This window comes from Onychostoma macrolepis, chromosome 06, assembly GCF_012432095.1.
Source record: "Onychostoma macrolepis isolate SWU-2019 chromosome 06, ASM1243209v1, whole genome shotgun sequence".
Lineage (NCBI taxonomy): Eukaryota > Metazoa > Chordata > Actinopteri > Cypriniformes > Cyprinidae > Onychostoma > Onychostoma macrolepis.
In genome coordinates this window covers 19413394-19440904 of record NC_081160.1, presented here as the reverse complement: position 1 = coordinate 19440904, position 27511 = coordinate 19413394, and the positions used below count along the sequence as shown (strand labels likewise).

At 37.4% G+C, this 27511-nt stretch overlaps 1 protein-coding gene across 1 annotated transcript; it reads right to left on the bottom strand.

Moving 5' to 3' along the window:
• Positions 1–301: 301 nt before the first annotated feature.
• Positions 302–27395, bottom strand: kank4 (KN motif and ankyrin repeat domains 4). Its single transcript, XM_058779083.1, is given in 13 exon segments — positions 302–1754; positions 3310–3510; positions 3749–3891; positions 4254–4473; positions 4575–4659; positions 6330–6563; positions 8966–9059; positions 10875–11285; positions 11288–12424; positions 12427–13281; positions 13540–13607; positions 23658–23736; positions 24679–27395. Coding segments are annotated over 12 exon segments (3609 nt in total). The 5' UTR covers positions 23705–23736; positions 24679–27395; the 3' UTR covers positions 302–1640.
• Positions 27396–27511: the final 116 nt, after the last annotated feature.

The following is a 27511-nucleotide window of genomic DNA, read 5'->3' as shown; positions in this document are numbered from 1 at the left end:
AAGAAGTTAATATTGCAGCAGGTTAGAGTATATGGTAAACTTTGACAGTGAATAAATTAAAAAGGACAGCTGATTGCTATAATAATTTGTCACTGAAGTTATGAAATTTTCCACACACCCTTTTGTCATGGGTGAAGAGAACAATAGAACAGAAAAAGATTTTAATCCATTCAGATAAATGGTATTTTACCAATAATAATTAAAAGTTTAGCCAAAAATGAAAATTTGTTGAAAATGTACTCATCCTCAGGCCATCCAAGATGTAGATTAATTTGTTTCTTAATCAGAACAGATTTGGAGAAATTTTGCATTACATACTTACTCACCAAAGGATTTTCTGCAGTGAATGGGTGCCATCAGAATGAGAGTTAAAACAGCTGATAAAAACATCAATAATCCACAACTGATCTGCATGACTTCAGTCCATCAATTAACGTCCCGAGAAGCGAAAAGCTGCATGAAACAAATCCATCAAGGCATTTTAACTTTAACATTGCTTCTGGCCAAAATACAAGTCCATAATCCACAACAATGCTTCCTCAAGTAGAAAAAGTTAATTGCATGTTGTCCCCTCACATCAAAATCCACCAAAATATTGGTTTAGGACTGTTTTGCACTGTTGTTGCTTGTAAAAAATGTGCATATTTCTCTCTTGATTCAGTAATGTTTTCAGTAGTTTGAAGTTAAAAATTAATGATGGATTTGTTTATTACAAACACGCATCTTTGCCCAACAGTTAATTGATTGACTGGAGTCATGTGGATTACTTGTGCATTATAGTGATGCTTTTATCAGCTGTTTGGACTCTCATTCTGACGGCACCCATTCACTGCAGGTGAGGTGAGCAAGTGATGTAATGCTAAATTTCTGCAAATCTGTTACAATGTAGAAACAAACTGATCTACATCTTGGATGGCCTGAAGGTGAGTAAATTTTCAGCAAATTTTCATTTTTGGTTGAACTACTTTAAAATCATTAAAACAAGCTTCTACTGTAAATCAGCATTCAAGTTTTTTTTCTCTTTTTCTTTTTCCTTTTTCAGTGCTTGGCTTTTTGTTGGGATTAAAGATGGGAGACATACTGGCAAGACAACTGTGTGACTGTAAAACTCCTTTCCCTGTTCCACCTGCAAAGGCAAGGAATGGTTCGGTACTGGGCCTGACCCAAAAACCCTCATATAGGAAGACACATCAGGCTATAAGACAGGCCTTGGATACATCACGGGGGAAATAGTACAGAAAAGTGCAATAAAAAATAAATATAGTGAGTATCTGATCACTTCTTTAATAACATTCGTAGATTACGCTTGATCGCCTAACAAAAATATAGTCACATTACCTGAAAATAGAAGGCCAAAACATGTAACAATGTACCATGCCTGCTAAATAGCTACAGTAGCTGTGCTTCAGGGCAAATGGGGACCTTCTGGGAAGTTTAGGGAAGCCCACCCTCCATGGCATCTTTGAATGGCGTACAGAAGTACATTTCTCATTGGCCATTTCTCAAACAGAGAATCTGCGAATTACTGGCAAGTGCTGTCTCTCTATTGTTGACTGCTGGCCTGGTCAGCGAGTCAGGTCGAGGCAGTAGAAAGATGAATCTGGCAGAACCAGTTGGACATGAAGACAAGGCCTTTGACCTCAGAGCGGAGCTGTAGGATCTGTGACCGTGGCTGGATCAGCGCGAGTTTTCAGAAGTTCAACAATGTCAGAGTGGGAAGCCTTCATGGCCACCGACAGAGCTGTGTGTCCATCCTATTAGTGATAGAGGGAAAGAAATGAAATGTAAATGATGCTGAAAGGCATGTTTGTGGTTTATGAGGATGATCGCAGGTCTCGCAACCTGCTTATGCTGGGATCTCCCTAATTTGTGTAGATCCTATTGTGATTGTTTGAAATGGACACACAGAGTTTGGTGTGAACAGCAAAAAAAATTTAAGTATGCTTTTTCTTCTCTTATATGCACACTTATAGTTCTTTGTAACCCTATTAGAACCCTATAAGAACAGTTTAAATGATTAAAAAAAGATGCATTTTTATGGCTTCATCAGCCTGTTGGATGGATTAAACTCTCAGATTCTGAGAAACTGCTTGGCAAAAACACACATGAATAGTTAATTGTGCATTCTTTTTTTTCAAAAGGAAACACTATTAGTATGTAAGAAATATTAAATATAAGTATTAATCAAATATACACTGTTGTTCAAAAGTTTGGGGTCAGTAAGATTATCTGTTTGTATGATTGTTTAAATACTTTTATTCTCCAAATTTCTATTTTAAAAAATGCTTTTCTTTTGAAATGTTTATTCATCAAAGTGTCCTGAAAAAGAATGAATAATGGTTTCCACAAGCATGTTAAACAGCACATCTGTTTTCAACATTGATAATAATAAGAAATGTTTCTTGAGCACTGAAATAGCAAAATAAAATGATTTCTGAAGGATTATGTGACACTGAAGACTGAAGTAACGGCTGCTAAAAAAATCAGTTCTGCCATCACAGGAATAAATTAAATTTTAAAATAAAAATAGAAAACATTTTAAATAATATTTTGTTAATCAAATAAATGAATAAATATAGCATTTTTCAGCATAAGAGATTTCTTTCAAAAAATAAATAAAAAAATAACAAACAATAAAAGATAGTTTAACATACATGCAGTTATTTTAAAACATGTTTTTCTAATAATAATAATAATAATAATAATAATAATAATAATAATAATATAAGACTATATTTTTTCCTAATAATAATAAGAGCCAAACCAGTGAAAAGTAAATAACTAATAAGTAAATGTCCATTTTAAGTAACTACTTTTTACCACTGGGTGGCAGTGTTGCATTTCATTGAAATAAAGTAAGCACAACTCATGGCTTGCCAGTTTCATGTGGCTCTTTTTTGAAAGCAGTGAGGCTCATAGTCTTAAATTTTCACCAAAATTGTTCTTTAACAAATTTTCAAACGTGTCAGAATGTATCTTATGTCTTGCACTTTGAAGTGCCACATACTGTCAAAAGTAACTACACTGTAAAACATTTCTGCCTACTTCAATTAAAAATCGTAGGTTACTATGACTTATTTATCACATCATTTTTACAATGTATTTTTCAAAAATGCATATGAAACAGCAGAAAAGATTATGGAGATTAGTAGGCCTATCAAATTTCTAGTGTGGAGTGAAAATGCAAATGTACTATTTTCATAAATAGTATGGGAATTTAGTGGCCTCAAAGTAAAAGGGTTGTTTCTAAAAGCTGGCTCTTGTGTGTCAAGGTTGAGCATAAGGTTTGATATATCAGTGCTCTCTCACCTTATCTGTGAGTGATATGTCACACTCTGGTCTGTCCAGCAGTATTTTGGCTATCTCAGAGTGACCGTGCTCACAGGCACACATCAGAGCAGTGGATCCATCCTGGTCCTGTATGTTCAAATCAGCACCGCAGTCCAGAAGAACCTGGACCATCATCGTCCGACCATGACTAACGGCAAGCATCAGTGCTGTCTGCCCTGACTAGTGTGGAGTAATAAATAAAAAAATAAAAAATAAACCATCTTCATCATACCATATAATCAAATAAACAATGTACTAAATACCAGCTCATTGCTGCATTGCTGCTCATAAAGAATTTGTACAAGCTAAACCATTAAGAATGTAGTTATCTGGTATAACAAATGTCAGTAGGTCTACACGAGTAACAAAATTGTGTGTTTTTGCAGTACAGGATATTATGCTGTCTTGCTGTGTGTACCTGGCTGGCTCGAGCATTGATTTTGCCCATTCTCAATAGTTGCTGAGCCACCTCCATGTCCTCAGGACTGTCTGCCGCAGTAAGAGCTGCCAACATTATAGCAGTGTAGCCGGCCTTGTTCTGGTGATCCACCTCACACAGTCCTAATGAATATAAAATTAAAGAGAACTTTGGTATATATTTGGTAGTGAAAGTGAGTGAGAAACACAGTATGAGAATTAAACACCATCTGTTTCCATTCTATAAAATAAATATATTGATACACACACAAAAGACAAGAGTGGAAACTGCTACTATAAATGTAAAAATAATATAAAATTGCTGTAAATGGAAAAACTTTAATTAGACAACGGACTGATATATCCAAACCAATTAATCAGCAATTCTCTGGACATTTGGGGATTGTAGATTTTGGCATTAAACATTAAATACAAATTAAAATTCAATTAGAAATGCTGATTCTTAGGTTCGACTTGCCTCAGGTATGAACATGCAGGTCTCTCACCTGTGTCTAGTAACAGCTTGACCACAGAGAAGTTGGAATGGGACACACTGTAGTGCAGTGCCATGTTTCCATTACCATCAGCCAGGTTTACTATGTAGCGCAGCAGAGTGGGTGTGTGGTAGCCCACCTCCCTCAGGTACAGCGTGACCGTCTCTGCCTGAGAGTCCTTCTGACTGGACACACGGAACCACTCCTGATATAACACCATCAGAACCTGCCTCTGAGATTCAACAGTCAAGAGTTAGTTCACTAAAGTACTTTAAGATTACATCTATATTGAGGTGCATGTATTTTCTACATTAATCAACATTAACTGCTTACCATGTCTTTATTTGGGGAAGCAACCTCAGCCATGCGATCCTTCAGGAAATGACAAGCAGCCATGAAGTTCTTATCAACTAACTCACTGCAATGACACAGATTTAGCTGTAATTTAAATCACAGGGACACATCAAACTAATAAATAAATAGATAGGACATAGTGTCTTTTCTGCAACCTAAAAAAACTGTTTACAAAAAGAGACCATGAAAAGCTACTTCCCAAAAAAAGAGATATTAAATCATGCATCAGTCTTTCAACTTCAGACGAATTAAATCACTGTCAAATACAGATTGGCTGCAGACCTGAGCCTCAAAAGAATATCTGTATTTGATACATATGAAATACAATGCAGTTTGGTCATTTGAATCTTGGTAACATTAGTTGAGAATGACTCGTATTAGACTGGCCTCTCAAGCAAATTGTTACCAATATTTAAATGGCATAAACATCTTAATTTCAATGACACAAAGATCATGTACTCCAGGCACATGCAAATTCTGGAAAAGTTCTGTCGCTTGAGGAGTATGAACTGTTTCTCATTTTACATTCTTCTGTATGCGTATGTTTTTAGACCCTTGTGTACTGGTGGGCCTATACCTACATTAACCCATTCAAAAGTTTGGGGTCAGTGAGATTTAAATAAAGATTTTAAAATAATTTTAAAACGTATTCCTTTTATGGCAACACTGAATTTTCAGCAGCCTTTACTTTAGTCTTCAGTGTCATATGATCCTTCAGAAATCATTCTGATATGATGTTTTGGTGCTTAAGAAATATTTCTTATTATAAATGCTAAAAAACAGTTGTGCATTATTTTTGTGTAAACCGTGATACATATTTTAGGGATTCATTTATGAATAGAAAGTACAAAAGAGCATCATGTACTTGAATTAGAAATCCTTTGCAACCGAAAGAAAGAAAGAAAGAAAGAAAGAAAGAAAGAAAGAAAGAAAGAAAGAGAAAATCTTACTGTGCCCGAAGATTGACACTTTTGATACTATTAGATATTAATAGTTGGAACTAGTTGCAGAAGAATATTATCTAATATGGCTTATTAATATTAACTTAGAACTAAAGCATGATATAAATGTATTTTTGTGTCTGGTGTATGAGAGTGCATGCAGATAAAATTTCAGCATCATCAGATATTTTTTTGTCTGCCAACTTTACCAAAACAGCAGAAAATTTGAAAAATGTATAATTACAGTTTTCTCTACCCCAAAATTATGAATATTTGAATAAAAAATGTGTTTTCATAATCATAAAAGAAGACCACACCCTCTGGTTTTCCAATATGGCCATGTAGCTTTAAAAGATTCAGTCTTTTGTTCTGAAGAAGTCCTTTAAGTGGACCAGTGACTGGGCATATTAAACTCGTCACTCAGCGCTTGTACTTTCCTGCCAGATGATGGACAGAACAAAAGGCAGGATTGTGTCTGATTCATAACAGAGGCTCCTGCCTTGGGAAACATGCATTAAGGGTCACTGCACACTTTAATGTGTTAAGCCAACTCATATTATGAGCTAATGAGCTTTTCACACCATGTTGAAAAGGTAAAGGGGACTAGCACAAAATAAAATTCCTGTGGGTCTTCCTTAAATACTCTTTGAAGTTTTTACCATGGCAGAGATGCCATTGGATGTAGAACATAATATAACTCTCAGCCGTAGGGTCTTGTATGAGTTACTCGTTGTTAGCAATAAGAAAAGCAATCACTCCAACCCCCTCTTTTCACCACAGCCCTCCATCTCACCTGACAGGCTGCTCCTCCTGGGGACTCATGGCGGCCTGAGCAGCATCAGGCTCCTTAGAGCCCTCTGCCACCTCTGCTTGAACCCCATCACCTTGCTCCCCAGCAGCAGCAGCCTCCTCCTGGGCCGTTCCACTCTCCTCTCCCTGCTCCACCTCAGGCTCCGAGCTATCCACCTCCTCAACTTCATCCTGATCCTCCTCCCCACTGGAGTCCTCACTGGAGGTGGTCTCATAGCTGGACACACAGATACCTTGAGTCAAGGGGGTTCTAGTATCCCATTTTGCATTAGCAAACTTTTCTGTGATCAGGATTTTATGTCAAACCTGCGTTTAGTTATGACAAATCCCATTTTATTTTATTTTCTGTACCCCAGATCTTTTTAAAACTATTTGGTTTACATTAATAAGATAAAAGGGTCTTTTAATCTATATTCTACACAGTCCTTACTGCTAATGGCAAACAAATGTAATTTGTTGGTTGTGAATGAACATGTAAAATTCTTGTGTTTATACAAGTTCTTCAAATGAGAGGGTCCTCTGTGGGGTCTGAGGGGTTCTTATGTGTTGAGTCGGTCTGAATAATGCCGCTCTTCATGGATGTTTTCAGATAGGCAAGAGGAATGGCATTCCCACAATTCCTCAGGGACATGAGTGAATGGAGGCCTATAGATGCAGGTAAGGTGACTATACATTTATTAGGGTGGTGAGTATGAAGGCCTCTTTTGAGTACCTCAAATCAGAGACAAGGAGGCCATGCGTTGGTTGAGTGTTATGCTGTTCTGCTATCGTCTTAGTAATTAAGATTTCTAAATGTGATTAGTCTAATAGCTCTGCATACGGCTCATAAATAAGAGAATTGGACAGAAAATGAACATGCTGGGCAGCCAAAGGTGGCGATTCAGCGTTTTGATACTGCTATTTCTGCTTGGCTGACAGCGCTAAATAACAGAAATAAATTATATTATGGTGGTTTGGGTCAAAACTGTGCGCAAATTCTGAAATCACCAGCTGTCATCAAACAACAGCAGTGCAGGGCCTCTCTCAGGATAATCACAGTCTATCAGACATAGACGCAAGCCAAATCTGCCAACACTCCCACACGGTCTGAGTCTTTTCAAATAATATTTCAAAACAACAGTATAAATAAAAGGTCATACATGTATGTCACTTGATATTACTCACAATATAGATATTCCAGCATGTTTTGACATACTGATAAGATAAGGTCCTAACTTGTGTTTTGTTAACCAGTCATGCGTATTAATTAATTCTGAACTCTTCTACTCAAGGAACTAGCATATTGCAGCATTACAAAATGGGTGCCAACAGTCTTAAGTGTCAATTTTTCGAAATTGAGATTTATACATCATTTGAAAGCGGAATAAATAAGCTTTCCATTTATGTATGGTTTGTTAGGATCTGAAAATATTTGGCCGAGATACAACTATTTGAAAACCTGGAATCTGAGGGTGCAAAAAAATCTAAATATTGAGAAAATCGCCTTTAAAGTTGTCCAAATGAAGTTCTTAGCAATGCATATTACTAATCAAAGTGTGAAGAGTTCATTTGCAAAAACAGATGACTACGTTTTTAACAGTTCTCAAAAATCATGTTTTTTTCATTGTGCATTCCAATTAATCTTAATGAAACTGCAGGGTTTTTTGGGGTTTTTTTTTTGACTTGGTTAAAAAAAAGCTAACTAACACAATAAAACACAATAAATGCATGATAACAATAACAAAACATGATTTTTGTTATCTGTTTTTGCAAATAAACTCTTCATATATATATTGCCGTCCATATATTTCAATATTTCAACCCAAGAAAATACATTCACATATGTAACCTCTGAAGATTTATTTATTTTTTTTGGTCCATAATACGTATGAACACACTTTTGAATAGAAATAAGTAATGATGAATAAAATTTGAGAAAATATTTTGGTATATGAAGGTTAAAAGTAAATATATTTTCAATATATTAAAAAATAGATCAATACGCTAAATGAAATTAGAGAACTCCAAATTTATGTGCTTAAGAAATAGATCAGTTTAGCTGATTTTAGCTATTCCTTTCTGATCAGGCAGGCCAGCTGTTTGCCCAACTCTATCAGGATAATTATCTTATTGTTGAAGGCTGGTCAAACACAGCTGAGCCAGAACCATCTCTGCTGGCAAGCAAAACAAATCATTCAACGGCGCACACAGCAACAGGACGACAGACAGAGACACAGCAAGAGAGAGAGAGGGACAGAGAGAGGACTTTGTTCTTCGTGTCATCTCACTAGGCCTCACTCATCATGCAACAGCTCTCACAGAAAACAATGCTGACACCTCATGGCCCAATTCTAACAAAGCACTCTGATGAAGGATGAAACAGATTAAGGGATGCAAAGAGACAGGCCGGACATCTGATGTCATGGATGTTGATGAAATAGGCTCATCCTTCAACACTTCACATGAAAACACCAGCAACTGTGATTCAGGGGGAATTAGTAAATGTAAGGCATAACCTTCATTTATGTCCCCCATTAGACTTTTAGGAGTTTTACACAGATGGCTGGTGATTTTATGAAAAGCAGTACCATACACATAAACGATTTTGCTGCATGCAGAGAAATATGCCAAAAAACATACCCTCCATTTACGCCAACAAACTTCAAGTTCTTCTTAGCTCCCCCGTTGCCCTGTTTGTCAGGACAATCGTTCTTCTTCATGATGGATTTGAGGCCTGATATGGGGGAGATGGTCAGATATGTGAAAATGTAAGCCAAGTTTGCACCTGTTCATCATCCCTAGCACTAACTCTATGCATCACACAACCCATTTGTCCAACCTGAAAATAAAGAAGTCTAGGAGATATTACTTTTGAATGTCTTGAAATGTCTTTACCAGAAGTAATGTGAACAACAAATGCTGAGCCGTACACTTGCTGTGCTCCACAGAGTGGGTAAGTCAGATGTACTCATTCATAATGCAGCACACCAAACTGTCAAAACAACTGTTAAGAGTCACAGAGGTACTTATATTTTAAAAGAAATAAAAAGAGACCACCACTCTCACCTATACCACAAGAAATTCTCATCAGTCATGTGATCGTAAAAGAGATAGAATGGTACAAAGCATTTCCAGAGATTTGTTCCCTAGTGTTGTTCTGAGATTGTTGAAGAGAACAGAGGTGTGTAACAACCAAAGGAGCCAGTGGATGCAATTACAACAAAACTCAAGACATCAAAGAGTTTGAAAAGCTTCTGGGAACTATAAAAAAGCTCAAAAAAGTCTCACGAGACGGTGTGCGTTCCATAGGACACAACAAGATAAGTCTGGATCAAAATTAGCCTCAATTTAGTAAAACAGGTTGCTTTTAAGTGACCATAGTACAATATTCAGTGGGATTGCAGAAGAACATAATTAGAACAAAAGAGCATAATTAACTGTGGTTGCACAAATAACAATGGATGCCAGTATTTATGAGACCGCATCATTTTGCAAGCACTGTAATATGAGCCAGATGCTTTTAAACTGTCAACACACATCTCCTAAATTATCTTGGCATACAGTAAGCAACTTTAATATGAACGCGCAATGCCACTGGGTCACTCCATTGCAACAGATGGGTTTCTGTGCCACACATGCATGCATAATTATGCAAAAATATGCATATTTGAACTTATTATTTCAAGTTGACTTTAACATTTTTTTTTAGCTTTTTAGATTGTCATCGCTAGCTCCCAGGACCTTCACTTCAAACTCAGCAAGGCCTGTTTCACATTGCTTGTAAGCTGAGTTTATTCAGACGTATGGGTCAACTTCTTATGTAGAACAGATTCAACTGGAATATTTGCTAGTTATCAATGGACAACATGATGTCAATAGTATTTGCAAGTGCTTGAATGTAAAGTGTATTAACTGGGTAACACTTTAGTATAGGGACTAATTCTCACCACTAACTAGTTGCTTATTAGCATGTCTATTATTAACATATTATTAGTACTTATAAAGTACATATTCTGCATGACCATATTCTACATCCCTAATCCTACCAAATACCTAAACTTAACAACTACATTAAAAATTAATGCATCAAATTAGGAGTTTATTGAGGCAAAAGTCATAGTTAATGATTTGTTAATAGCAAGAATTGGACCTTAAAATAAAGTGTGACCATTAATGGCATAGTATATGCATTTTTCGTATGATTGGACAGACACTGAAACATACAATATTAATCTATTAACAGCATCTACAATGTAAACCTTTTAAGTTTAGAACCATACAAATGGTTACGAATACGAATAAATTCATATGGGTCATAGAATACTGATTTTTGTTTTTTCTTAGTGCTATAACATGGTTGACACTTGACACCTAAATAGCATTGATTACAAACTGCACATGCAAGCTTTGTGAAACAGGCCTACAAGAAATATCTAATACCAGAGAACTAAGCATCTAAGTCAAACAGACAATCACATCAGTCATTATGGTCTGTTTATTGAGTGTACTGAGAAGGCACATGACTATATTAAATGAGACCTATTCTTACCTGATTGTCGTGCAGCCCCTCCTTTCTGAACAGGTGAGTAAAAGGCAGACAGGGCACTGAGGGACCCTCTCAGGTGGCTTTGAATTGAGCTTATTTTGGAAGAATGAGGTTTCTGAGAGCTCTCTCCTTTTGCATCTTGGCCTCCACTTCCCAGGCTGGCCCACTGCTCATTAAGAAGGCCTTGTATACGATTAACAACCTGACCGATTGCAGCAGGAGAAGCTGTGGCTTCAGATGCCCTTTGAGACTGAAGTTGGGGTTCCTGTCCTTGTGTTTCTCTTGGTTCCTGCTGTGTTTGCAAACCTGAAGTTCTTTCTTCTCTTGCTTTGTCTGTTACTGTGCTTTCAACAACCGGACTCTCCTTAGATTCAATCTCTTGGACTGTGGGCTTAGGAAATTCAGTTTCACTGCCATACTCTCAACCATGGCACTTTCTACCATGACATATTCTTCAGTGTCACTCTCTGCAACAACGATTTCACTGACTTTGGTATCTATAATCTGACTTGACACACTATCTTTGATATCACCCTCTTGTTCTTTGACAGAATCTGTCTTCTCTTGCATTTCAGAGACCTGTTGACCACTGTTAACTTCTAGATTATCCTGGACTTCAGTCTCCATTGCCTGGTCACACATGACAATCTCTACCCCTACAATTTTCTCTGCTGTAGTGACTTGTGCTAATACTTCAATGTCTCGAGCTTCTACTATATTCGTCTGAGTGCTCGAGCATTTAGAGTCTGTTTCTTTGGGACCCTCAGCTGGTTGAGGTTCTGTTGAGATTCCTTTCTCCATGACACTTTTTCTGTCTGTACTGACTGATGCATCACATGTGACAACTGGTTCAGATAGTGGCTCTGTCTCGATAGGACTTTGAACTTTCTGCTCCTTCACTTGATCAATCAGTTCCTGTATTCTCTCATCCTTTCGTCGATTCTCGTCCATCTGCTCTCTCAGTAAGGCATTTGTCTTTTCCAATTCACAACTGGCCTTGCTTAGACTCTCTTCCAAAGTTTTCAGTTTTGCTTCCAGCTCCAGGTTAGTAAGAAGTTTCTGTTCAGCAGGTTGGGCTATTGTAATTTCTTCAGTTGTAATTACACTCGGTCCCGCAACAGTCGCAGTGTCTTCTTCAGTGGATGTACATTCATATGCAACAACGGATTCCTCTGATTCTGAAATCCCTTGTGACTGCGTTGACTGTTTATCTTCTAACAACGTCTCTGATGATCTATCCTGCTTTTCTGCTTGCTCTGAAAGACTCTTTGATGCTTCTTCTTGAAGTGTAGACTCCTGAAAAAGTCCCTCTGCTTCATCTGGATCAGTTGGAGTTTCTGCTTTGTCTATGAGTATTACTGGGACAGACACTGAAGCTGGCAATTGTTCCTTCTCTGACTCTGTATCAGTTACTTTTTCAAACACCTGCTCTACAATAACCTGCACCACAAGATCTTGTTCCTGTTGTTCTGTGGTTTTGTTGGACTGTACTGCTTGAACAATTCCAGGATCAGCTGCAGTATCTGTGTAAATGGAAGGAACATCTTTCTTTCACTTACAGCTGGAGGAACAGCACTGTCTTGCGCATCAGTTTGAGGAACCTCACTCTTTTGCTCAGATTTGTGTTCCTGAATTCTTTGAAGCAGTTCTTCCCTCTCAGTTCTAAGAGAGCATATTTGAGCCTTCAACTCAGGGATGGTCCTGACTTGCTCTTCTAACTCTCGCACCCTTTTCAGCGCAGCTGTGATCTGTTGATGCAAGCTGGCCCTGTCCTGGGGAACACTGCCTCTCCTGTCACCTCCATCCGCTGGTCGAAAAAGCCTCTCAGCTGAGCCGCTCTGCGATTGGGAACTCTGCTCGTCAGTTGAATCTGAACCTTTCCTACGTGGGACATTAATAGGCATGCTGGAGGCTCTTAAAAGGTGAGGCCTAACATTAAGGCCCATGGGCTGTTCGTTCTCAGATGAGGTCTGTACTTGAGACTCTTCTGCAGCCTTTGGCGAGGGGAGGTAAGCACTCCAAGGCATCTTTGACTGGCTGGCAGGGGAGCTTCCACTGGTGCTACTGCTACCACTAGTGGCATCACTGGCTCGGAACTCAAAAAGCTGCTGGACTTCAGTAACACGTGACTTGGGTTTGGACCCTAAAGTGGAAGTGTTGGCCCATGTGTCTTTGGCTAGAGGTCGAGCGCCATGCCCAGGAAGGCTGAAGTTGCGTGGCAGTGTGCTGTACTTTGGGCCCCTGTTCTTGCGTTGGATGTGCACCCTCTTGATTGTGTTCCCTTTCTCTATGTCATCTACATACTTCAGGAAGTCCAGATCCAGGTGAAACCCATAAGGGGTCTCCACAGAATATGGCAGCTGTTTACGCTGTACTCCACTATCTGTGGCCTTGGAAGGAAAGCCATTTGCTGAAATACAAGGTACATATTACACATTTTGCATTCTTTCATTGTAATTCCAATTCAAGCAGCCATTGTATTATTGAGCATATGGAGCATAATTAGTCAAGACAACAAAACAGTTGATGGTGTTATCACTGTGCAAGGATTTGGAAGACATGAAATGCAAACACTTTTTTGCTGTCAACTATTGTATGAAGACAAGTGGAAGGAATATATTTACACATTTAAAACTGGAAATGACAACAAACAGTCTAGCGCTCTTACCACTTTTCTTGTCCATTATTTCTGTTTTTGCAGTATCATGGGTGGAATCTGTTGTAAACACTGGCAACCTGTAGAAAGATAAAATGTACAGATCTAAACATTTTTTTTTTTATTATTAATCACCTAATGTATCAGTGACAACCATAATTATTTGTCAGTTCCTGTACAAATTATAATAATTACTTTCTGTGCAACATGACTTTGGATTATTTGTTTGTTGTCCATTTTACACCACACCACTATTAAAACCACAGTGACATAGTAGTTCATTCTGTTAAATTTACTCCAGATGGCTCACAGTTTATGTGGGGTTGATTTAGGCAATGGAAAACAATTTTACTATTTTAGATTTAGGATTCTTCAGGGGCTTACGTTAGGCTGCTGATCAAAATACATCATGTTAATACAAACTGAATACACCCTCAGGCTTCAGGTCTGCAGATCTACTTGCTGAAAGTTTCCACTGTCCTATCTTAAAGTCATCCTAACTTACATAAATGTGGCAAGAAAACATACCGCAGGCAAAAGACAATCTCGCATGACTATAAGAAAACAAACTGCTGTCTTTGATTTAGCGTGGGAACAAATACCTTTCAGCAGTCACTAAAGACACTCAAATGTTTGTTATTCTGAAGCAGCACCATACTGTAGTTTGACCTTTGAGCTTTTTAGCAATGATCTAATCTATTGTTTATGATTACTGTGCCATTTCTAAATTAATACACTGTACAGTATGTAGCACTGAAATGGTGTTTGATGCCACTTCATACAACACATTGATTAGAGCCCTTGAGATAATTATGTAGTCTAATTATACATGAAATGTGAACCTTCTTCTGGTGAAGATGATACTTTTCAAATAATGGGACCATAGTCAAACCCCTCAGGGCATGTTTGCAGATCTTAACTATGTACTGAACTTATGGGAGAAAGATTACTCAAAGATGTGTCATCTGGCTCTGATTTCAATGCTGTAATCTGAGCCAAATTCTTGGAATTTGGACAGTTTGGAAAAGGATATTCTTCAAAGATGCTATTCGACTATGTTTCATGAAATCACGATCACTGGCTGGCTGCTGGGTGTCCAGATCTGGACAAACTGGCACAAAAAGCTTTTGACCACTTGGAGCTAAATTTTCAACAACATTTCCACAATGCACCATCAAGAACAGAGCCTTCAGATGAAGTTGTTTGTACCTGTTGGGGATATGTATTTCTCTAAGTACTAGCAAGGATAGAAATATGCCTCGGTTGCTTTTTAGAAATGGGCTTTGAGCCATGGTTTGGTTGAGAAATCAAGCACTAAGCATTCTGAAGCCGAGTGGTATAATAGAGTGCCAACACAGCATTTGGTGATCAGACCATCAATCAGCTAGCTCCCATGATTTCCGTTCACAACACATTTACTTTAGAGAATAATGTTTTAAAATCGATGCACCAGTGAAAGAGAAACAGAGTTGTGTAGCATAGGGGTTATAGCTCTAGGGATGCAATCAGAAGGTTGCTGGTTTGGTCACCACAAAGACCAAGTCATGAGCAATCACTGTTGTGGCCAGGGGGACTGACCTTTTAGTAAGTGTACTGTAAAGTCTGTTTGGATAAGAATGCCATCTAAATCAATGGTTCTCAGCTGGTTTCACTTCAGGACAAAGGTTTTATATTGGACATCAAGAGGAAACACAAAATTAGAGAAACGTTTGTCATACAAATGTAAACAAAATGTCCTTCAAATGACAGAAATGTTGTAAGTTCTTGACATAGGTTTCTTCGTGGTTTTTGAGGATGAGGGCATGTCGTATGCTGGCATCTGCCTAATCTGACACATGAATTTGGATATGGAAATTGAAATACTGAGTTTGACTTGACATCTATTAAGAAAATCATTCTCAGATGTCATAATGCTGAAGTGTTAAAGTGTTGTTGCTAAGGAAATATTGAGCATCTTAATTAGACTCCTTAGTGTACAAACAGCCTGCATTTATCCTCAGGTTTCAAGGCAAAACCCCATAATAGTGTGAGTCTGAGCTTGACTGACAGCTGAATCCCCAGAATCCGACACACTGCAGCAAGCATGGAAAATGTACAGCTTCTTAAGTCCTCCTGGAGAAGAAAGGAACAAGGCAGGGACGGCAAGGGATAAGGGGCATCCCCAACCTAAGAAATGTTTATTGCGATTCAAATACACTGTCTGTCGTTGAGTCTTAATTAGCCAGAGCTGGAATGCAACTTGTAATTGCGGAGTAAAGTAAGACCTAGCCACTTGTCAATTATCCACATGGAACTGAAGAACACAACACTGCCTATTTAATTAGATACTGAAAAAGAGAGAGAGAGTGAATAAGTAAAGAAGAAATTGGGAGAGTGAGAGAAAAAAAGAGGGCAAATCATGGCCACTGGAGATAAATTACTTTAATAAGAAGACTTTCATGCAATCCTCCAATGGCCTCATTTGCAGGAATATGTTTTAACTTATCAGTTGTGATATTAGGCTATTTGAGTGAGTACATCTCAAGACTTCATGTTTCTAGTTTGTTTCAAGATCGCCTTTCCTTTGAAAGATAGTTTGTTGTGAACCAAATGTTTAGAATCAACCGTTTCCATTGCACCCTGAAAAATCATTAAATTTGATTGCAATACCTCATGCATTATATAAATTTAATTGGTTGACCTTTTTATCCTGCTTTAGCTCACAGATAACCTAGAGGACCATGCACTGGTGAGCTATAATGGAAAGTCACTGTTTATTTAGCTATTCACAGCAGATTTAATTCAATATAACTAATCAAATTGCAGTGAAGGAGCGGAAGTAAGGGAAGGAAATCAATCTCATTTGCTGTCTTTGTAACCGTGTAGGGGCAAAATGCACAAAAACGTGCACACACACAAACCACCTGCAACCCTACAAGCTCAGCATCTAGTGCTGATTAGGAGTGCTGAAGCCTTGAAAAGAAATCGAACCAAACAGAGCCAAAGGCAGCAGAAACCGCTTGAACAGCCAACAAAACAACATCTGTTGGCATTCTCAAGGCATGCCAGCTGGACAAGCAGGGAAAGATTGTTAATGTTCCACAAATGATCCTCACCATAACCCTGAGACTTCAGGTCTGAGAATGCACAGATTCAATATTTTCACACCAAAATTGATGGCAACTTAAGGAATTTAAAACATAACCAACTGTTTGTTTTTGTTTTTTTTCCTTTTCATTAACAGGCATTTTGACCAAGATGTTTCTTTGATCGTTGTAGGCACAGCTGCATTGCGAGATGCTGGCAAACTTCACAAAGCATGTGCGCAAATTTACGCATGAGCGTCTGAAAGCGGATAGCAGAGCCCAACATAAGAAATGCTGGGGGAAAAAAATATTGTGGCCACTAATTAAAAATTAAATCCCATGGCTTGTTAATTTGTTCCTTCATTTCAGTTAAATCACAGCCATGTATTAATAGGTTCCTCTGTCAAACTAAATTAAAACGAGGGAACAATTTATAATAACTTATCCACAATTTAACTAAAATGAGAATGCATTAATAAAATGTGGCAATGAATAAATAAGTTGTGGGAACTAATATTTGTGGCCACAATATCTCTTTTTTTCTGCTCGTCATGCGCAGAGCTTCACAGTATAGCACACAGGAATCAAATTATTAAGTCTGTATAATATTTTTGACATATATATATATATATATATATATATATATATATATATATTACTTTAATATAATTGTATTTTCTCCTGACCCTACTTTTTCTCTGTTTTGTCTCTTGAAATTCTCGGATTTTGAAATTGTATTGGGTGCAGATACGAAATCTGTAATGTTGCATATCCTAGATAGATCTGGACCAAAAGAATCACACTCTCAAGCTTTTTGTTCAGACAAACTTCGCCAATGTGTAACCTCATCCTCATTGGTGGATAGTTGGCGTTTATTAAATCCTTCTGCTAAGCCTTTCACTTTCTTTTCTGCTACTCATAAATCCTATTCGCGAATCGACTATATTTTCATTTCTACTTCTTTATCTTCAGCTGTTCGTGATGCCGATACCTGTTCCTTATCTCTGTCGGATCATGATGGAAATCTCAATTTCATATGCCTCTTTCCTTCAGAAAAACCGACACAAAAAGATAGGTTAACTGGAATCACAGCTCCAGAATCTGACTAGACATAATCAACGTTGTTTCTCAGACAATACACTCAGTAAAATCATGGCGGTTAGGTCCGAACTCAATTCATTACTGAGATCCAGGGCAGAATTTTTGATTCAAAGATCCAGGCAGAATTACTATTTTCTTTTTTTTTTTTTTTTTTTTTTAGAATTACTATTTTCAAGGGAGTAGACCAAACCACCTTTTAGCTCTAAGATTACGCAACAGTGAAAAGTTTGCTAATATTTCAGCAGTGAAAGCCCAATCTGGGCTCATTATGACAGACCCAAAATAAATTAATATTGCCTTCCATTCTTTTTACTCTAACCTCTATATTTCTTCTGCTGATGGTGACCCTGACTCTTTTGCATCTTTTCTGTCCAACCTTGATTTACCTAGGCTGTCAGATTCGGATTCGGAATACCTGGCTGAACCGATCACTCTTCAGGAGCTGGAGTCAGCAATCCGATCTATGAACAAGGGGAAATCCGCAGGTATAGATGGTATTCCAATCGAATTGTATACTACGTTTTGGTCGGATTTAGGCCCCCTCATGTTAGATATGATACATTTTTCAGTTACTCAAGGCTCATTTCACCCATCTATTAATATAGCTGTTATTTCTCTCTTGTTAAAAAAAGATAAAGATCCGAGAAGTCTAGAGAAATTTATGAATAGGCTAGTTCATTAAACAGGATTTATTAAATCTCGCTCAGCTTCAGATAACTTACGCAGGTTATATCATATTATTAATTCAACAAATAGTTCGTCCTCCCCTTGCGCAGTATTATCTCTAGATGCGATGAAAGCTTTTGACCAGCTAGAATGGAACTATTTATGGTCGGTTCTCACAGGTGCTGTTCGCTCTAACCCATTCTTTATACATCGAGGTACTCGTCAGGGTTGCCCGCTTTCTCCTCTTTTATTTGCCCTATCCTTGGAACCCTTAGCTCAAGCGGTCCGACAATCTGAAACTATTTCTCCCATAAATATACGGAATACTCATCATCATATTTCTTTGTTTGCTGACGATATCTTATTGTTTTTGGAGAAGCCGTCACATTCTGTTCCTCATGTGTTGAATTTATTTGACCATTTTGGACCTCTCTCTGGGTTTAAAATTAATTGGAGTAAGTCATGTCTACTTCCCCTCAATTCTAAAATTGATTCCATGTCCCTTTCTATATCTATTCCATTGGTTCAAAACGCAGATGTTTTTCCTTCCCTTTAGGAAATCGTCTCAAAAAACTATAATAGTATTCTAGCCAAAGTATCCTTAGATTTGGAAAATTGGTCTCATCTTCCTATTTCTTTTCAGGCTCGTATATCGGTGATTAAAATGAATGTTCTCCCACATATTAATTTATTTTCTTCCATGATTCCTCTCGCTCCACTGGTTGGCTACTGGAACAAACTTGATGCATGTGTTTCACGGTATATATGGGATGGAAAACGTCCTCGTATTAAACTGACTACCTTACAACGATGTAATTACATGGAGGTCTTTCTTTCCCCAATTTTAGACTGTATGCTCAAGCCTTTTCCCTCCGCCCTTATTAGTTTGGTTTGATCCTGACGCTTCTGTGTCTTGGAGAGCAATTGAGGAATCTATTGTTTATCCGTATAAATTGAAGCATCTTGTTTTTTCGGGGGTTCCGCTTAGGCAGTGTAAATCTCGGTTTGGTCCCATTGTAACCCACCTCTTCTCCACATGGAGGGATGTTGAAAGACGTTCACAACTAGTTACAATATGGCATAGGCATTTGCCTATTTTCCACAATAACAATCCTTTGTTAGGCAGTACTCCATTTCATTGTCCGCAATGGACTCATAATAAAGTAAACACTCTGGGAGATATCTATGATGATAGTGGTTTAAAATCCTTCCAGAATCTCAAAACTCAATATAATCTGCCAGGCACCTCCTTCTTTATGTATTTGCACATTAGATCGGCCCTATACGGGCATATGGGGTGCCTTGGAACTCTCAACTGCCTGTTCACCCTTTGCGCAAACTAATCCTTCCTTCTGAGGAATCTCCCTCCTCTGATTCAGTCATCTATCTCTTTTTTCTTGAGCATTGATACAAACCTTTATCTATTACAACCGTTTGGGCTAAGGATCTTAATGAGGATGTGCATGTTTTATTTTCAGATCAGGTATGAGGTATGTTTAAGTTGTCTTCTAAAAACCCTAATCACTAAATTATTCATTGGAAATTGCTGCATAGGGTTTACTTGACTCCAATGAAACGTTTTTATTTGAATCTGTCGTCTTCTCCTAAGTGTAATCTCTGTTCGCAAGGATCTTTAGGCACATTTTTGCATTTTTTTTGGGAGTGTCCCTCTCTCTCACCTTTTTGGACTCAGCTCTCACAAGACCTATCATATTTGTTGGGTACTGAGATATGTTTGACTCCGCGTAATTTTTTCATGAATGACTTTTGGGACTTCACCTTGTCCGTCCAGCAAAGATGTTTACTGTTACCTGCTCTCACAGCAGCAACAAAATTGCTAGTCAACCGTTGGAATCCTCCTCACACAATGGACAGACAAACCTGGACGGTGTATTTGTTGGACATCATCTTGATGAAACTCTCAACTTCTCGTGTACATGTGAAAACTGTAAATTTATGGCATTCAGCTTTTAATGTTGTGTCATCTTTTCTAAAATCTTTGTAAAATTATTTTATTATAATTTTTTTATTTTTTTATTTTTAAGTCTACTAGGGGGTGGGATGGGTTGGGGTGGGTTCTAAATTTGCACAGTTGCTTTTTGTTTTTTACTACTGTTTCCAGAAGTCAAGTCAAGTCACCTTTATTTATATAGCGCTTTTAACAATACAGATTGTGTCAAAGCACTTAACAGTATCAAATTAGAGGATAGAGTGTCAGTAATGTATAATGATAAGATTAAACACTCAATTTTCGAGAAGAAAAGAAAAGAAGAAAATTTAATAAAAAGTTTTTAACAAAAAATATATATATAATTGTATTTTCCACAATTAGTTCGGGGTACTCAAATTTTATTGGTTGAACAGTGCCAACAAAACTAGGATTTTTCGAGGTTTTTGTTTGCATCTTCCACACAAACTGTCAAGCTACAGGTTACGCCAGTAGGTGGCAACAGTCACTTGCTGTAACCGAATGCCTACTTCCATACTATACAGAAAGCAAAAAAACAGTACAACAAAAGAATAGTAAGTCTAAATTCATACTATTCGAAAAATAAAAGTATGCAAAATGGACCTTCATCCCGTTGGCCAACACTATTCATCAAATAGAAATACACTATTTTCGACTGAAGAAAGAAGGACATGGCATCTTGAATGACATAGGGGTGAGTAAATTATCAGGAAATTTTTATTCTGGAAGTAAACTAATCTTTTAATGACTGTGAAATATGTTACAAACCACATGTAGTAACCAATAGACAGTGTGCAATTTGGTACCCAGGTAATATGTCTTTATGAGTCAGTGAATCAATGAATCAATGATTTGTTCAGCAATGAAACACCACTGTGGTGTGTTTGCTCTGAGATGCACAGCAGATGATTCTACTTTGACTTCATTTGTAACTATTTTTGAACAGTAACAAGAAATACTTAGTCTAAAATGTAAAATGTTTATTGAGCTGTAATATAATACAATATCACACTTGCAATCATTTATGTTTATGCCAAAAATGTGTACTGATTTCCTCTCTAATGCTCACGATCATCTCCCACACTTTTCTTTCCCAGTAGCTCAACTCTGTTCCAAGCTTTTCTTCTCCCATCTAATGACAATAAACAGATACCGAGTGGGCTGTCTGACAGGAAGCAAAAGCTCGCTGCACTTCCCCTTCATCATTGAAGGTTCTAGATCTACACAAAAGGCTCTGCAAAGCTTCATACATCTGGAGGAGGCAAAGAACACACAATATCTGTCCCACTGAGATGAGAGGAGGCCCGGAGAGAACAGTGCTGGAATGAAGGTTAGACCACCAGTGAGAAAATGTGTCTGTATTACTGTCCTATTCAATATAAAGTTACCAATGATGAGCGGCATTGACACTCTCATACATATGGAAACGGATACTAATATTTTAATTATGGATGTCAATCAATTCAAAATGTATTTTAATGAATTACCTGATATGCTACTTAATTAATTTAATTTATCACAACTGTTGGAAAATCTACTGTATGTACGAGTCAGGAGGAATGATCAAATGTTTTCATTTTCAATGTGTTATTTTTATACTGTATAGCTAATATGAAATTGCATATGCATTCCCTGGAATGGCATTATATTATATTATTTATTTTAGGGACCAATTCTCACTATTAACTAGTTGCTTATTACATGCATATTACTGACATATTGATTGTTTCTTAGTACTTATAAAGCACATATTAATGCTTTATTCTGCATGACCAAATTTTAGATCCCTCAATCCTACCCATACCAACCTAACAGCTACCTTATTAACTATTAATAAACAGCAAATTATGAGTTTATTGAGGCAAGTCATATTTAATAGTTAGTTAATAGTGAGAAAAATTGGTCCCCAAACTAGTGTGTGACTATTATATTATATTATACTGAATATTATTATAAAAAAATAAGACATGATGTTATCATTTATATTATATATTTATATTATTTATTTATTTACAGTGTATTATTACTTGTACCAAATAATATCTTAACCTGACTATTTTAATAACTAATTTAAATTATTTAAATTATTACTTCCAGTTTCAAAAGATAGAAATAAGTTTAGTTTATCTTTCAACCATAATAGTATTTGGTTGGGTGAATGAGTGAAAGCAAATAACAGGAAGAGAATGTGCGAGAGAGAGAGAGAGAGCTTTCATTAAGGATTTGAAGAAAATGTCTATAAATTATTCAGTCATACCCTGTTTGTAACGCTGCAAGCAGACAAGTCCGAGATTCTCATTAGTACTCTACGGATTACAGAGCGAGAAAGCAATACACAAAGCTGAGAGGAAGAAACAGAAACAGAAAATGTCTAACCATTCAGAAACGCAATGCATTTCAAAGGTGTTTTCTCAGAGGTGCACACAGAGAACACTGAAGTGAAGGGGGAAGGAATGGACGGATACAGGGAGATGACAGAGAGCGGCTGGTGGTGACAGAGAGGAGGAGGGTTATTGAGCTCCAGCAAGTGACAGCCAGGTGCTAGCTGTGTCTGTATGGATCATTCACATCCCACGGGATCCACAACAGCAGACGCATACATACGGCCAGATTCCAACAGAGATAAAACCGATGCCCCATAATGATAATCATTTACAAATGGCAAACATGTTCTAAGCTGCAAGAGTCCAACACATGGTGAGAGCCAGACTAATCCACATTATATATAAATATTAAACACCCAGTGGCTCCTGTTTTTGCAATCGCTTTCAAAATGCACACACACACACACACACACATACACATCAAAACAAATGCACAATACTCTCATTAGATCCTGCCTTCCTTCCGTCTTCCAGGAGGCTCCAGAAAAACAGCCCTACTTCAATGCATCAGGAAGCTCTCCTCACTATGTACTCAAAGAATTACATTAAGCAAGGTCTTATGCACACATTCACACACACAAACAAATAATGGAGAGGAGATGAGCTGGCTATATGCCTGAGAGGAAAAAGGAGCTCGGCAGTTATTCCTGCACTGCAGTAATAGCAACAACAGAGCCATTTAAAAACCCAGCGACACAGTCCAAGCACACATGTATGGCACAGATTCATACATGCACGAGAAAAGACATAGAGCGCTATGACAGGCTGAGATTCTCACCTGTACTAATGTGCTACATGCCTCCTAGAGCGTATGAGAGTGTGTGCATCATCGTGAGATATGGGAAACGATAGAGGGACAGAAAAAAAAGGAGAAGAAGACAGATAGGGAGAGGAAGAAACAGAGACAGCCCCAGAGTGACAGAGAGAGGAGGGGATTCCTCTTACCTCGCATGTGCTGTGAATGCTGCTCTCCTCCCAGCTACCAAAAACATGCAACCCTCCCTTCCTTTCTTTGAACTTCAACCTGATAACGCAAGAGGGGGAAAAAGGGGGAGGATGGATTTGATAGAAAAAAAGGGATAGAAAAAATGACAAAAAAATACATTGAAAAAAAAATGTTTTTATTTATTTGACAAGATTATTATATATTTTTAATGTTTTTGAAATAAGTATCTTATGTTCACAAATGCATTTATTTGATCAAACATATTTGTGAAATAATTTTGTTATAATTAACAATTAGGTATAAAAATTGTTTTGTTATAATTAAATAATTCTATTCTAATATATTTTAAAGTGAAATTTATTCCTTAATTTTCAGCAGCCATTACTCCAGTCTTCAGTGTCACATGATCCTTCAGAAATCATTCTATTATGCTGATTTAGTTCTCGAGTAACATTTTTTATTATTATCAATGTTGAAAACATTTGTGCTGTTTAATATTTTGGAAACCATGATATACATTTTTTACATTTATTCTTTAAAAAAAAAAAGGCTTACTGGCCCCAAACTTTATATTAATTTAAAATAAAAAGGTTTGCCTTCCGGTAAAGCAAAAATAAGAAATATAATAATTGTTTTCAATGAACATAACTTGAATTAAATGTGGTGTTTATGTGTGCAATTGATATATTTATTTTTTTCTTGTTTTAAGCACAAGACTTAAGTTATGCTTAAGTTTTTAATTTGCCAACAGGATATTAAAAATAAACTTAATTTAAGATATATTATCCGCATATTAAAATGGTGAATTAAACATATCTTGTTAAAGATGTTCAGATATTTTACTGGAAAACAAGACAATGGAAAGCAAGACGCACTGATAAAGAAAATGAGTTTTACAGTGCATAGATACTGGAAAGACTATTTATTTGGCTATTGTGAGATATTGGTCCTAGAGGAAAAGAAAAATGCATTGGAAAAACAGCAAAGATGAGTCAGAAAGTGAGAAAACAGTCCTCATACTCTTTTGAATGTTCAGTCCACTGCTGGAGTAACTCCCCATGCCCTCCTTTTGACACAGACCATCTGAGAATTGAACTGACGACGACCGCTGCCTCCGATGAAATGACCCGTGTTGAGGAGGTCTCTTACTTTCTCACCCTCTTCCTCTCATGTAATTTTTTTTGCCCTTACACTCTCTCTCCCCTTCAATAACCTTTTCTCCCTCAATAACTTCCTAATAACACTCTGGTCTGAAAAAGTTGTTTTTTGGGGGTTTTTATTGCTAAAGTTAACGTTCCTTCCTCTCTCCCTGTGGCCCCAGGAATATGTCAGAATTGTGGGGGGATCCCACCACGAGCAATGTAATCATTAGAACTGGGTGGAGGTTAACCATTAACAATGCTACACCAGATCTCCACCGCAACTTATCTTCTCACAACACTTGTGCCTCAGCCAGTGCAGCTGCTCAACTGTTGAGGTACATGCTACATTTGCATTCGGAGCTTAACAAGAATCATTCTGGGCTTAAAGAAATAGCTCACTTAAACATGAAAATTCTAGCATCATTTACTCACTCTCATTCAGTCGTTCCAAAGCCATTTGACTTCCCGTGTAACCAGAAAAATGTATTTTTTAAAGAATAGTCAAGCCAATCTTTTAAGTGAAATTAAATTTAATAAAGCCTTGGGCTCCAATCTGAAAAAAGCCCAATAAAAACACATAAGAGTGGTTTCTATGACTCGTGTTATATTTCAGTTCTTTTGAAGCCATATGATAGTTTTGTGTGGGAGCTGACTGAAATTTAAGTTTTCTTGAAATTTATGACATCTGACCTAGTTCTCTTTGGCATGTTCATGAGAGTTCTAGAGATAAGTAGCAATGTCAAGTACTTGAATGAAACATTCATTTGTGTCAGATGTTTTGGTTCTCAAAAATGGTATTGAATCATTTACAAATGGTTATCGGCTTCAACTTACAGACACAATGATTGAGTTGCAACAGTTAAAAGCTCACAGGAAGGAAAGATTTTCAACAATTAAAAAAAATAATTCACCCGAAAATGAGTTGTCATCATTTACTCACCCTCATGCCATTCTAAACCCAATCATCTTTGGACGAATTAAGATATTTTCATATTCTCTCATCATTTTTGTCCAGCCACTTAAAGTTTAGCAATCAACATTTAAAAAAACAAAAAGTACATGATAGATGCAGCTTGGAAATTTAGATTATCTACACGTCAATCTATGGTCAAATAAGAGAATATTAAAAATAACAAATATTTTATGGGTTTGGACGACATTATGGTTAGTAAAGGATGATGACAGAATTTTCATTTTTGGTTGAATAACCCTTTAAGTTACATTTTGGTCTGTCACACAAAGCCATGAATATGACTTCAAAAAGTCATATGAACCACCTGTCCTTGGGTTTGGTATGTGTATGTGAAAAATGAAACAGAAAAAGAGAGAGAGAGAGAAATTAGTACACTATAGGACATACAAAATGAATAATATGTACACGTCCATCTTAATGTTTTATATTGCACACTTAAGTCACTAACACTTCCGAATACCATGATGTTACCATTGCAAACGTCAAAAAACAAAAACAAAAAAAAAACATGGTACTTATTTTTATGTGCCTGAGAAGATCCCACAGATAAGGCAGCTTGTATTCTTGTCACAGATTCTGCCATGGAGTATTCCTTTTGGCTTTTTCATTTGGAGCAAACAAATTGAAGTGGCCCCTTAAGGAGGAAGCTATTCAACTCTGCAATGTGCTTGAGAGGTCTGTCTAATCACAGAATTGAGATGGCCCTGCCATGACCATATTTTACCTGGGTCCAGAGTGAGTCATCGGCCAGTGTCAGAGCCTAGATTAAAAGCAGACTTGAAGAGAGGAGGCGGTGTAGAGTGCTCAGCATATCTAGCGTATATACTGCCAGTGAAATGCACCCTGTAGCCATAAAGTGCTCTTCCTACTTAGTCCACAGTGGTCTTGCAGACACTAATAAAAGCGAGTATTCAGACATGCATACAAAACACTCACCCACGTATTCTCACTCTCTCTGATACATCTCTGAGACAGATAAACTCATGTTCACGCTTCCACACACACACACAAAAACAAAAAAAGATTTTTAGATGTACTGAGAGGCCATCTCTGGCATTTATTCTTTATTGTGAGTTTCTGCTGATCTTTTAAGCGGTTTAATAATAGTCTGAATCTTTGCTCCTGCTGTTCCTTTGACCGTCTCTTGGCTGAATTAGAGGAAAACGTGTGTAAACACACTCTGACCCCCTACATTTTACACGCGAGTTGGCTCTCAGTCAAATGCACACAAACATGCACACGCTCATTAGCACGATTGTTGGCTGTGGGTCTAAAGGAACGGAGAGCGAGAGTGAGCATATAAGCAATCTATATCAGTACTGTTCATAAAATAGGTCACATAAATACACCACGCCAAAACACAACCATCTTTATCAGCCATAAAAGCCGACAACTTTACACAGTGCAGAGCTGTGTACACACACTTGAGAAACTTATGGCCCTATCTATTATTTCAAGGTCCGGTAAACCTGCAGGATATCATATCGGCCCTAACATACGTCAAACTCACATATTTGCACATTTTACAGCATATTTTTCCATGTATAGTGTTAACAGTCTGAGGCGGCATGCCCACGGACCGCCCAGAGGCTGTTCATTCACTGAATTATGGCTGTGAAATACTCTGGACTTACTACTTTTAGTCAAGCAGAAATTATGATCACATTCTCTGCTGGCTTTTGTGTGTGTGTGTGTGTGCGTGTGTGTGTGTGTGTTTAATTATTTTAATGCATTTTTC